The sequence below is a fragment of the Symphalangus syndactylus genome, chromosome 6 (assembly GCF_028878055.3).
Source record: "Symphalangus syndactylus isolate Jambi chromosome 6, NHGRI_mSymSyn1-v2.1_pri, whole genome shotgun sequence".
In the NCBI taxonomy this organism is placed as follows: Eukaryota; Metazoa; Chordata; class Mammalia; order Primates; family Hylobatidae; genus Symphalangus; species Symphalangus syndactylus.
In genome coordinates this window covers 97,524,677-97,538,331 of record NC_072428.2, presented here as the reverse complement: position 1 = coordinate 97,538,331, position 13,655 = coordinate 97,524,677, and the positions used below count along the sequence as shown (strand labels likewise).

General features: G+C 36.2%; 1 protein-coding gene across 8 annotated transcripts in view; it reads left to right on the top strand.

Annotated features, from left to right (window-relative positions):
• COG5 (component of oligomeric golgi complex 5) overlaps window positions 1-13,655 on the top strand; it is a 373,684-nt gene that overhangs the window by 183,173 nt on the left and 176,856 nt on the right. For 6 of the 8 annotated variants that reach the window (XM_055283612.1, XM_055283613.1, XM_055283611.1 and 3 more), the window contains exon 8: window positions 11,236-11,401. The exons of the other annotated variants lie outside the window; for them this stretch is intronic. In XM_055283612.1, coding sequence (XP_055139587.1) covers window positions 11,236-11,401 — 166 coding nt within the window. The remainder of the gene's footprint in view (window positions 1-11,235; window positions 11,402-13,655) is intronic. 8 annotated transcript variants of the gene reach the window in all.

Here is a 13,655-nt window from a genome sequence, read left to right as displayed (position 1 = left end):
ACGTGATGGTGGTTTGCTGCACCCATCAACCCGTCATCTACATTAGATATTTCTCCTAATGGTATCCCTTCCCTAGCCCCCGACCCCCGACAGGCCCCAGTGTGTAATGTTCCTCTCTGTGTCCATGTGTTCTCATCGTTCAACTCCCACTTACGAGTGAGAATGTGTGGTGTTTGTTTTTCTGTTCCTGTGTTAGTTTGCTGAGAATGACGGTTTCTAGTTTCATCCATGTCCCTGCAAAGGACATGAACTCATCCTTTTTTGTGGCTGCATAGTATTCCACATGTATATGTGCCACATTTTCTTTAGTCTATCGTTGATGGGCATTTGGGTTGGTTCCAAGTCTTTGCTATTGTGAACAGTGCTGCAATAAACATATGTGTGTATGTGTCTTTACAGTAGAATGATTTATAATCCTTTGGGTAAATACCCAGTAATGGGATTGCTGGGTCAAATGGTATTTCTGGTTCTAGATCCTTGAGGAATCACCACCTTGTCTTCCACAATGGTTGAACTCATTTACACTCCCACCAACAATGTAAAAGTGTTCCTGTTCAGACACTTCTCAAAAGAAGACATTTATACAGCCAAAAAACACATGAAGAAATGCTCATCATCACTGGCCATCAGAGAAATGCAAATCAAAACCACAGTGAGATACCATCTCACACCAGTTAGAATGGCCATCATTAAAAAATCAGGAAACAACAGATGCTGGAGAGGATGTGGAGAAATAGGAACACTTTTACACTGTTGGTGGGACTGTAAACTAGTTCAACCATTGTGGAAGTCAGTGTGGCGATTCCTCAGGGATCTAGAACTAGAAATACCATTTGACCCAGCCATCCCATTACTGGGTATATACCCAAAGGACTATAAATCATGCTGCTATAAAGACACATGCACACGTATGTTTATTGCGGCACTATTCACAATAGCAAAGAGTTGGAACCAACCCAAATGTCCAACAACGATAGACTGGATTAAGAAAATGTGGCACATATACACCATGGAATACTATGCAGCCATAAAAAAGGATGAGTTCATGTCCTTTGTAGGGACATGGATGAAACTGGAAAACATCATTCTCAGTAAACTATCGCAAGGACAAAAAACCAAAGACGGCATGTTCTCACTCATAGGTCGGAATTGAACAATGAGAACTCATGGACACAGGAAGGGGAACATCACACTCCGGGGACTGTTGTGGGGTGGGGGGAGGGGGGAGGGACAGCATTAGGAGATATACCTAATGCTAAATGACGAGTTAATGGGTGCAGGAAATCAACATGGCACATGGATACATATGTAACAAACCTGCACATTGTGCACATGTACCCTAAAACCTAAAGTATAAAAAAAAAAAAAAAAAAAAAGTGTTCCTGTTTCTCCGCATCTTCTCCGGCATCTGTTGTTTTCTGACTTTTTAATGATCGCCATTCTAACTGGCGTGAGATGGTATCTCATTGTGGTTTTGATTTGCATTTCTCTAATGATCAGTGATGATGAGCTTTTCTCATATGTTTGTTGGCCACATAAATGTCTTCTTTTGAGAAGTGTCTGTTCATATCCTTTGCCCACTCTTTGATGGGGTTGTTTGTTTTTTTCTTGTAAATTTGTTTAAGTTCTTTGTAGATTCTGGATATTAGCCCTTTGTCATCCATGGATAGAGTGCAAAAATTTTCTCCCATTCTGTAGGTTGCGTGTTCACTCTGATGGTAGTTTCTTTTGCTGTGCAGAAGCCCCATAGTTTAATTAGATCCCATTTGTCAGTTTTGGCTTTTGTTGCCATTGCTTTTGGTGTTTTAGTCATGAAGTCTTTGCCCATGCCTACGTCCTGAATGGTATTGCCTAGGTTTTCTTCTAGGGTTTTTATGGTGTTAGGTCTTACGTTTAAATCTTTAATCCATCTTGAGTTAATTTTTGTATAAGCTGTAAGTAAGGGGTTCAGTTTCAGTTTTCTGCATATGGGTAACCAGTTTTCCCAGCACCGTTTATTAAATAGGGAATCCTTTCCCCATTTCTTGTTTGTGTCAGGTTTGTCAAAGATCAGATGGCTGCAGATGTGTGGCATTATTTCTGAGGCCTCCGTTCTGTTCCATTGGTCTATATATCTGGTTTGGTCCCAGTACCATGCTGTTTTGGTTACTGTAGCCTTGTAGTATAGTTTGAAGTCAGGTAGTGTGATGCCTCCAGCTTTATTCTTTTTGCTTAAGATTATCTTGGCTATATGGGTTCTTTTTTGGTTCCATATGAAATTTAAAGTGTTTTTTTCTAATTCTGTGAAGAAAGTCAATGGTAGCTTAATGGGCATGGCATTGAATATATAAATTACATTGGGTGCTATGACCATTTTCACGATATTGATTCTTCCTATCCATGAGCATGGAATGTTTTTCCATTTGTTTGTGTCCTCTCTTATTTCGTTGAGCAGTGGTTTGTAGTTCTCCTTGAAGAGGTCCTTCACATCCCTTGTAAGTTGTATTCCTAGGTATTTTATTCTCTTTGTAGAAATTATGAATGGGAGTTCATGATTTGGCTGTCTGTTGTTGGTATATAGGAATGCTTGTGATTTTTGCACATATATTTTGTATCCTGAGACTTTGCTGAAGTTGCTTATGAGCTTAAGGAGATTTCGGGCTGAGATGATGGGGTTTTCTAAATATGTAATCATGTCATCTACAAACAGAGACAGTTTGACTTCCTCTTTTCCTATTTGAATACTCTTTATTTCTTTCTCTTGCCTGATTGCCCTGGCCAGAACTTCCAATACTATGTTGAATAGGAGTGATGAGAGAGGGCATCCTTGTCTTGTGCTGGTTTTCAAGGGGAATGTTTCCAGCTTTCGCCGTGATATTGGCTGTCTGTGGGTTTGTCATAAATAGCTCTTATTATTTTGAGATGTTTCATCAATACCTAATTAATTATTTTTAGCATGAAGGGGTGTTTAATTTTGCCAAAGGCCTTTTCTGCATGTATTGAGATAACATGTGGTTTTTGTCATTGGTTCTATTTATGTGATGGATTACGTTTATTGATTTACATATGTGGAACCAACCTTGCATCCCAGGGATGAAGCCAACTTGATCAGGGTGGATAAGCTTTTTCATGCGCTGCTGGTTTCGGTTTACCGGTATTTTACTGAGGATTTTCACATGGATGTTCATCAGGGATATTGGCCTGAAATTTTCTTTTTTTGTTGTGTCTCTGCCAGGTTTTGGTATCAGGATGATGCTAGCCTCATGAGTTAGGGAGGAGTCCCTCTTTTCCTATTGTTTGGAATAGTTTCAGAAGAAACGGTACCAGCTCCTCTTTGAACCTCTGGTAGAATTCGGCTGTGAATTTGTCTGGTCCTGGGCTTTGGTTGGTAGGCTATTAATTACTGCCTCAATTTCACGACTTGTTATTGGTCTATTCAAGGATTCGACTTTTTCCTGGTTTAGTCTTGGGAGGGTGTATGTGTCCAGGAATTTATCCATTTCTTCTAGGTTTTCTAGTTTATTTGTGTAGAGGTGTTTATAGTATTCTCTGATGGTAGTTTATATTTCTGTGGGATCAGTGGTGATCTCCCCTTTATAATTTTTTATTGTGTCTAATTGATTCTTCTTTCTTTTCTTCTTTATTAGTCTGGCTGGTGGTCTATTTTGTTAATCTTTTCAACAAAACCAGCTCCTGGATTCATTGATTTTTTTGAAGGGGTTTTCGTGTCTGTATCTCCTTCAGTTCTGCTCTGATGTTAGTTGTTTCTTGTCTTCTGCTAGCTTTTGAATTTGTTTGCTCTTGCTTCTCTAGTTCTTTTAATTGTGATGTTAGGGTGTCGATTTTAGATCTTTCTCGCTTTCTCCTGTGAGAAATTTCTCCCTAAACACTGCTTTAGCTGTGTCCCAGAGATTCTGGTACATTGTGTCTTTGTTCTCATTGGTTTCAAAGAACTTATTTATTTCTGCCTTAATTTCGTTAATTACCCAGTAGTCATTCAGGAGCAGGTTGTTCAGTTTCGATGTAGTTGTGCGGTTTTGAGTGAATTTCTCAATCCTGAGTTCTAATTTGATTGCACTGTGGTCTGAGAGACTGTTAGGATTTCCGTTCTTTTGCATTTGCTGAGCAGTGTTTTACTTCCAATTATGTTGTCAATTTTAGAATACGTGCGATGTAGTGCCAAGAAGAATGCATATTCTGTTGGTTTGGGGCGTAGAATTCTGTAGATGTCTATTAGGTCCGCTTGGTCCAGAGCAGAGTTCAAGTCCTGATATCCTTGTAAATTTTCTGTCTCGTTGATCTCATATTGACAGTGGGGCATTAAAGTCTCCCACTATTATTGTGTGGGAGTCTAAGTCTCTTTGTAGGTCTCTAAGAACTTGCTTTATGAATCTGGATGCTCCTGTATTGGGTGCATATATATTTAGGATAGTTAGCTCGTCTTGTTAGATTGATCCCTTTACCATTATGTAATGCGCTTCTTTGTCTTGTTTTATCTTTGTTGGTTTAAAGTCTGTTTTATCAGAAACTAGGATTGCAACCCCCGCTTTTTTTTGCTTTCCATTCGCTTGGTAAATATTCCTGCATCCCTTTATTTTGTGCCTGTGTGTGTTATTGCACGTGAGATGGGTCTCCTGAATACAGCCCACCAATGGGTCTTGACTCTTTATCCAATTTGCCAGTCTGTGTCTTTTAATTGGGGCATTTAGCCCATTTACATTTAAGGTTAATATTGTTACGTGTGAATTTGATCCTGTCATCATGATGCTAGCTGGTTATTTTGCCTGTTAATTGATGCAGTTTCTCCATAATGTCCGTGGTCTTTACAATTTGGTATGTTTTGCAGTAGCTGGTACTGGTTTTTCCTTTCCATATTTAGTGCTTTCTTCAAGAGCTCTTGTAAGGCAGGCCTGGTGGTGACAAAATCTCTCAGCGTTTGCTTGTCTGTAAAGGATTTTCTTTCTCCTTCGCTTATGAAGCTTAGTTTGGCTGGATATGAAATTCTGGTTGAAAATTCTTTTCTTTGAGAATGTTTAATGTTGGCCCCTACTCTCTTCTGGCTTTTAGGGTTTCTGCAGAGAGATCTGCTGTTAGTCTGATGGGCTTCCCTTTGTGGGTAACCCGACCTTTCTCTCTGGCTGCCCTTAATATTATTTCCTTCATTTCAACTTTGGTGAATCTGACAACTATGTGACTTGGGTGCTCCTCTTGAGGAGTATCTTTGTGATGTTCTCTGTATTTCCTGAATTTGAATATTGGCCTGTCTTGCTAGGTTGGGGAAGTTCTCCTGGATAATATCCTGAAGTGTGTTTTCCCACTTGGTTCCATTTTCCCTGTCACTTTCAGGTACACCAATCAAACGTAGATTTGGTCTTTTCACCTAGTGCGCTGTTTCTTGGAGGCTTTGTTCATTTCTTTTCACTCTTTAATCTTGTCTTCTCGCTTTATTTCATTGAGCTGATCTTCAGTCTTTGATGTCTTTTCTTCCACTTGATCGTTTTGGCTGTTGATACTTGTGTATGCTTCATGAAGTTCTTGTGCTGTGTTTTTCAGCGCAGTCAGGTCATTTATGTTCTTCTCTAAACTGATTATTCTAGTTAGTGATTTTTCTAACCTTTTTTCAAGGTTCTTAGCTTCCTTGCATTGGGTTAAAACATGCTCCTTTAGCTCGGAGGAGTTTGTTATTACCCACCTTCTGAAGCCTACTTCTGTCAATTCATCAAACTCATTCTCCATCCAGTTTTGTTTCGTTGCTGGCGAGGAGTTGTGATTTTCTGGAAGAGAAGTGGCATTCTGGTTTTTGTAATTTTCACCCTTTTTGCGCTGGTTTTTCCTCATCTTTGTGGTTTTACCTACCTTTGGTCTTTGCTGTTGGTGACCTTCAGATGGGGTTTCTGTTTGGACCTCCTTTTTGTTGATGTTGACACTATTCCTTTCTGTTTGTTAGTTTTCCTTCTAATGGTTGGACCCCTCGGCTGCAGGTCTGCTGGAGTTTGCTGGAGGTCCACTCCAGATCCTGTTTGCCTGGGTATCACCAACAGAGGTTGCAGAACAGCAAAGATTGCTGCCTGTTCCTTCCTCGGAAAGCTTCGTCCCAGAGGGGCACCTGCCAGATGCCAACTGGAGTTCTCCTGTGTGAGATGTCTGTCGACCCCTGCTGGGAGGTGTCTCCCAGGCAGGAGGCACTGCGGTCAGGAACCCACTTGAGGAGGCCGTCTGTCCCTTAGCAGAGCTCGCTTCAGAGCCAGCAGGCAGGAACATTTGAGTCTGCTGTAGTTGCGCCCACAGCCACCCCTTCCCCCAGGTGCTCTCCCCAGGGAGATGGGAGTTTTATCTATAAGCCCCTGACTGGGGCTTCTGCCTTTCTTTCAGAGATGCCCTGCCCAGAGAGGAGGAATCTAGAGAGTAAAGATTATTTTATTTACCCGTTAGGTTGATGCTCTTATTTTTGCTGTTATGCACATGAGGAAACTAAGCCTTAAAGAGGTTAGATAATTTGCCTTTAGGTTTTGACTGCCAAGTGGTAGAGTTTGGATCCTGATCTAGGTCTGGCTCCAAAGTCTGTGAAATAAGAATAACAAAAAGCTAGTAATGGAATACAAAATCCAATAGAAGCCAAAATTTAGTTACTTAACAAGATTAACAAATTAAATTGATAAATTCCAACAAGACTGTTGAGGAGAAGGGAAAAAAGAGGCACAAATTACCACTATCAAGAATGAAAAAGGTGATCTAATAACAGACCCAACAAAAACTAAAAAAGGTTAAGACAATATTAAGTATGAGTTCATACCAATTGATTTGAAAATTTAGATGAAATTGACAAATTTCTGGAAAACAACATATCAAAAATAACACTAGGAAAATTATAAAATCTATCTAGTTCTATATCTATTAACAAAATTGAATTTATTATTAAAAAGACCTTTCCTTGGAGAAAACTCCAAGGCCAATCAGCTTCACTGGGGCAATTCTTCCAAACATTTAAGGAATAAATAAACCAGTGTAACGTAAACTGTATCCAAGAATTGAGAAAGAGGGACCAAAAGTATTTACCTGCTCATTTTATGAGGCCAAGATAACGTTAATATGAAAACGAGAATATTGTAAGGAAGTAAAATTACTAGCTGTCTTCCTTTAAAATCTGTACAAAAATACTAAGCAAAGTGTTAGTAAATGTAGCCACAGAGATCTAAAACTGATAATGTATTATGACCAAGATGGCTTTATTCCAGAAATATAATTTCTCCAGTAAAGGAGGAAAATTATTATCTCAATACATACTTAATAACATTCAAAATCAATTCATGATTAAAAATAGTCATAGCAAGCCAGTATCTTTAATCTGATAAAGAGCATTTCTAAAAATCTCGATAGTGAAATATTTAAGGCTTTCCATTTGATATTAGGGATGACGCAAAAATACCACTCTTACTTATTCTACTCAGTGCAATACTGAAGATCCTAGCCAAAGTAATAAAAGCAATGAGATAGAGGAGAATGGGAAGGGAGAAATAAAAATTATTCAGAAATACCATGGTTATATAGATAGAAAAGTCAAAACAATTTACTGATTGTTTACAGAAAATTTAAAAACATACAATTTATATCAAAATAATAGAAATAATTTAAACTAAAGATATATAAGACTTTTTCACAGAAAACTATCTATAAAACATTAAGAGAAATTAAAGACCTGAGTAAACGAAAAGCGATACCATATTCATGGATTTGAGGACTCAATATTACACAGATATCCATTATTTCTAATTTTATCTATAGAGTTAATGTAATCTCAAACAATATCTGAAAACTTTTTTTTAAAAAGGATATTTGTCATGCCAATTTTGAAATTTATATGGAAGTGTCATATATCAAGAAGAGCCTATATCAAATTGAAGAAGAGAGGCAGAGGATTGCCAAATCTGGTATTTAAAGCTACAGTAATTTAGATAGGTGAATTGTAAGGATAGAGAAATGGTAGAGATTTGAAAGTCCAGAAACTCCCACACATATTTAGAAACTTGGTTTATTGCAAAGGTGGCTTTTCGGGAGTGCGGGTGATTTTTATTTGCTCTTTTTTTGATCAATTGGGTATTCATGTAGAAAAACACTAATCTTGACTCCTATTTCACATTCTATAGAAATTAATTCCAGGCGAATTGTATTTCTGAGAATGAAAGATAAACCAATAGAGTTTCAGGAGGATAACTTTATGAATGAAAGATATCTTTATGAATGTGGGGTGGGGAACACTTTTTGAACAATACCAAAAGTACTAAACCGTAGAGAGTAAGATTGATAAAATGGGCTACATTCAAATTAGGAATTTCTCTTCCTTAAAATACTTCATTAAGAGTGGGAGAACATATTTGCAGTATATATAATTATCAAAGTGGTTGTATCCAAAATATATAAACAACTTTATATGTAAATGACAAAAAACAACTAGTTAAAAAAATGGGCAAAAGATATGAATAAGTTCTTCACAAAAGAAGATATCCAAATGGGTAATTACCATGTAAGAAGTATTCAGTTTTTTAGTCATCATAGAAATACAAATTAAAATCATAGTACTCACTCAAAATAATAGCCAAAATTAAAGGAATGATCATTTGAATTTTTGGCAAATTTGTGGGGCATCCACAATTTTCATGTATCACTGGTGGGAGTGTAAATTGCTGCAATAGCTTTGTAAAATTGGCAATATCTACACACTCTAAGTGTACTAATATGATTTAGCAATTCTTCTCTTGCCTGCAGAAATGCATGTGTATATATGTTCACTAATAGAGGTGTACAGATTGTTCATGGTGGCATAAATTAAAATACCTAAAGGTAGAAGTAAGCCTATTATTTATCAACAGTAGGATAGATAAACTAAAGCAAATTACTACAGTGGAATACTGCACAGCAGTAAGAAATGAATCAACTACTGCTGCATCCAACAACATGGACAAATTTCACAAAAAAATATGTTGAGTAAAAGGGACAAGCCACAAGATAATACATACTGTATAATTCCATTAATGTGAAATTCAAAAACAAAATAAATTTTTGGTGTTAGAAGTAATGATAGTGATAATATTTGGAAAGGTGCAGTTTGGGGAGCTACACAAGATTCAAAGGTGCTGATAATACTTAGCTTCAAGATCTAGGTGATAGTTAACTAGGTGTGTTCACTTTGTGATAATAAAGCTGTGCTTACATAATTAGCATACTCCTCTGTATATATGTTACTTAAAGAATTTTATTTCAGATAATTATTTTGCAGTTTTTTAACTGGCATAATCTATGTGTTAAGCTTTAAATATGAATGCCATTAATTGAAAAAGTGAACATGCTATTTGACAAGTTTAAAATTACTTCTAGAATTATTAAATATTGTAAATTGTCAGTACTATAAATAGTGCTGTAATATATGCTTTAATGATGAGCTATATTTGTAATGTAATACACTATTACGTTAAAATAACGCCAATAGATTTCAGAAGTAACCTTTTCAAACATGTTTTGAGAAGTTGAAAGTTAGTAATTTTTGGAGTGGAGAATTTTGAAGAGTGATTTATTTTAGCTAGGTGTTTTAAGTGAAAAATTTAAGTGTTTTTTAGTTGTTGTATGCATAAATCTTACAATGTACATTCAGCTGATAACACTGAAACTGTACTGAGTGTGGAGAAGCTATGCTTTTCAGATCCTCTGATAATAGTAAAGGCAATAAATATAGTTTTAAAGTATATCTGTATTCTAGTTTTATGAGGTGAAAGTATTCTTTGATGTTGCTCCAGTAGTGGTTTCTTGGATTATACATACACTTAAATAATGACATGGGAAATTTCTTTACAGCTGCCTCATTTTGATTTTTGGTCTCTACTAAAAAGTTTAAGATAAAACAGTCTTGGGAGAAAGGAAAAAAATGGAAATAACAGTAAAAGCAAATGCTATGCCCCTTGTTTTCCGTTAATAATTTTTTATGAAATAGCTTATTTTCCTTGTTGACCATACATTGAGAATTTATAACATAGAATTAATTTCTATTATGACCGTATTAAGCTTTTTTATTAGAACATTTTAATTTGAAATAATATCCATTTGGTTCTTTTTCTTGTTTAATTAAAAAAAAAACTCAAATGAGTATTGTTATTCGCCAGCCATGTTTCCTGTTATTTTCTTTAAGCTGAGTCTACTTTGCCTCTGTGTGTGAGTTCATGTGTATGTCTGCAGCATGTACTATTATTAAAATAACACCAACGGATTTCAGAGGTAACCTGCTAAAATAAACTTAGTGTAGAAAATAGGTTAATGAAATAATTTAACATTTTAACTATGTGTCTCTAATAACAGACACTTACTAAAGTGTGAGAGGATTTTGAGTTATTTGGGCCTGAAAATATATGTCAGTGTCTCAACTTCTAGCTTGATAATTTGTTCGTTAACTTAGCCACAAATCCAACAACCCATTTATATCACTCTAGACATAATCTGTTCATTGATGGTATTTCAATACCTCCCTCATCTTCTGCCTCTCTGCTTCACTCTGCTCCATCATGGCCTTGCTGTTTCCCTAGCATACTAAGCACATTGCTGTTTCAGCACTTTGGCTAATACCATTGCCCAGATCTGTATTTTCCTATATCTTCCTTTGACCCCCTCAGTATATTCAAGTCTTTGTTTAAATAGTACCTCAGAGGTGCATTATCTGACTAATCTGTGTATAATAATTCCCATCATACTCTATTCTTATTCCCTACTTCACGTTTTTATAGCACTTGTTACTACCCATTATTCTGTGTTATGTTTTGTACATTTCTCAATAAATATAAGTTCCATGAAGACAGGAACTTAATTGGTTTTGTTTCACTACTGTTTTTCCAGCACTCAGAGCTATGACAGATACAGTAGGCACTGTATAAATATTTGTAGTTAGAATGAGTTAATGGGTCAGTGAAATATAATGAATAAGTCTGCATGGTTCAGCTCTCAACTTTCAAACTTCTTGTTATTTTTTAAAGGAGGACAAAAATAGTAAGGGAAATAATATACATAGTATTTAACTTTGTCTTTTATGAAATAAATAATGATTAAAAATAATCTTCACTTCAAATTGTGTTTTTTCTTGTCTTTGATAATTTTAAAATATGGTAGTATTTAAATATGATAGGACTGCTGAAGTCCTGCTTAAAGTTGTATATTTATATTGATTTTGTTTGTTTTCCTATTTATATCTGCTTCCACCCCATCCCACCTTTTTTTAAGAATCCAACTCAAGTCGGAACAGCTCTTCAGGTTTTCTATAATCTTGGAACTTTGAAGGATACTATTACCAGTGTTGTGGATGGATATTGTGCTACTTTAGAAGAAAATATCAACAGTGCATTAGACATAAAAGTTTTGACTCAGCCTTCCCAGTCAGCTGTGAGAGGTATGGATGTGGTTTATATTTAGCTTCCTTATTTATTTATAACTGAGAAGTCTTTTGAATAGTATGTGAAACACTCATGTTTCAAAGCAATCTAATGACTCATTTCTTAGTAGACAGAAAATGAGAGAAGAAATTATGTTTCAGAATTTATTTATATCTTTTTTGTCTGATCAGTGAGTTGAACTGGCCAACTGGTATATTCAGAACTTCTGGATAAAGATCCATAAACTGTAGCGTCATTTAGTTGAGAGGAAACAGATGCAAAAAATAAAAAATAAAAAGGCAAGGAACATATTTTTCTCCTAAAATCCTTATCCTCCCATATACTTCTTATTGAGACAGAAAATATATTTTTAAGGAATGCAATCTCTACTTTAGCTTTCTGGACTTTTCTTTATGATAGTTCTGATACCCAGGAAAAATAATGACTAACTGTGGAAATAGAAACTGATAAAATCCTTGGCAACTTTACAACTATAGTAAAGTCTAAAGAAAACTACTAAAGGATGGTAAATTCAACGTAGAAAGGAGTAGCCTTTCATTAGGAGTCTGTAAACCTTTTCCTACCAAGACATACCTGGTGATATTTACATATACACACACTTCTCCATAAAAGAAGATAGAAAAGACCACAGATTATGTCCATCCTTACTTACTTGCTGCCACTCCATCTCTCCATTTCTCCCCTTATATTCGTTCTTCATTCTTGTTGGTAAGGATGAACTATGCTTTCTCCCAGCAAAGACCAAGCACTCTGCAGTTGTATTAGATCCCATCACTACAAGGTATTGCTTTAGCAGATGCCTTCTTTCCACCAGGTTGACAAAGTTTCTTTCTTTGCATCTCTTTCCCTTCACATACAGTTGTGTTATTGTATCTCCTTTTGCTTAAAGCCAATTAAATAAATATATCTTAATTTCTTTCTTCAGCTCTACTACCTGCATGTTATTTCTTCAGTCTTTAGGAAAATTCCCCAAAATGTTATCTATAGTGAATGTTTCTGGTTTTTCTCCTCCCATTTTTCTGTTGAAGGCACTCTGATCCATCACAGGGTTGATGGAATAACTCATATTGAATTAATAACAGTTCCTGATCCATAGCTAATAGTAAAAAAAGTGGCTATTTATTAATTTTTAATTTTTTTTAGATTTTTAATTTTTTATTTAAAAAAATATAGATGGAGTTTTGCTGTGTTGCCCCAGTTGGTCTTGAACTCCTGGCCTCAAGCAATCCTCCTTCCTTGGCCTCCCAAAGTGTTGGGATTACAGGCATGAGCCACCATGCCTCGCCTATTATTTTTATATTTGCTATATAAATGTGACCTTACATAATACTGAATATATATAACTTTTAAGTTGTAATAGATAAAAAGAGATAAAAGAATCTTAGGTCTTAAAGAGATTTTTAAAGGTTAGCCCTCTGTTGTGGTACCAGTACCATGCTGTTTTGGTTACTGTAGCCTTGTAGTATAGTTTGAAGTCAGGTAGCGTGATGCCTCCAGCTTTGTTCTTTTGGTTTAGGATTGACTTGGCGATGCGGGCTCTTTTTTGGTTCCATATGATCTTTAAAGTAGTTTTTTGCAATTCTGTGAAGAAAGTCATTGGTAGCTTGATGGGGATGGCATTGAATCTATAAATTACTTCGGGCAGTATGGCCATTTTCACGATATTGATTCTTCCAAACCATGAGCATGGAATGTTCTTCCATTCGTTTGTATCCTCTTTTATTTCATTGAGCAGTGGTTTGTAGTTCTCCTTGAAGAGGTCCTTCACATCCCTTGTAAGTTGGATTCCTAGGTATTTTATTTTCTTTGAAGCAATTGTGAATGGGAGTTCACTCATGATTTGGCTCTCTGTTTGTCTGTGATTGGTGTACAAGAATGCTTGTGATTTTTGTACATTGATTTTGTATCCTGAGACTTTGCTGAAGTTGCTAATCAGCTTAAGGAGATTTTGGGCTGAGACGATGGGGTTTTCTAGATACACAATCATGTCATCTGCAAACAGGAACAGTTTGACTTCCTCTTTTCCTAATTGAATACCCTTTATTTCCTTGTTCTGCCTGATTGCCCTGGCCAGAACTTCCAGCACTATGTTGAATAGGAGTGGTGAGAGAGGGCACCCCTGTCTTGTGCCAGTTTTCAAAGGGAATGCTTCCAGTTTTTGCCCATTCAGTATGATATTGGCTGTGGGTTTGTCATAGATAGCTCTTATTATTTTGAGATATGTCCCATCAATACCTAATTTATTGAGAG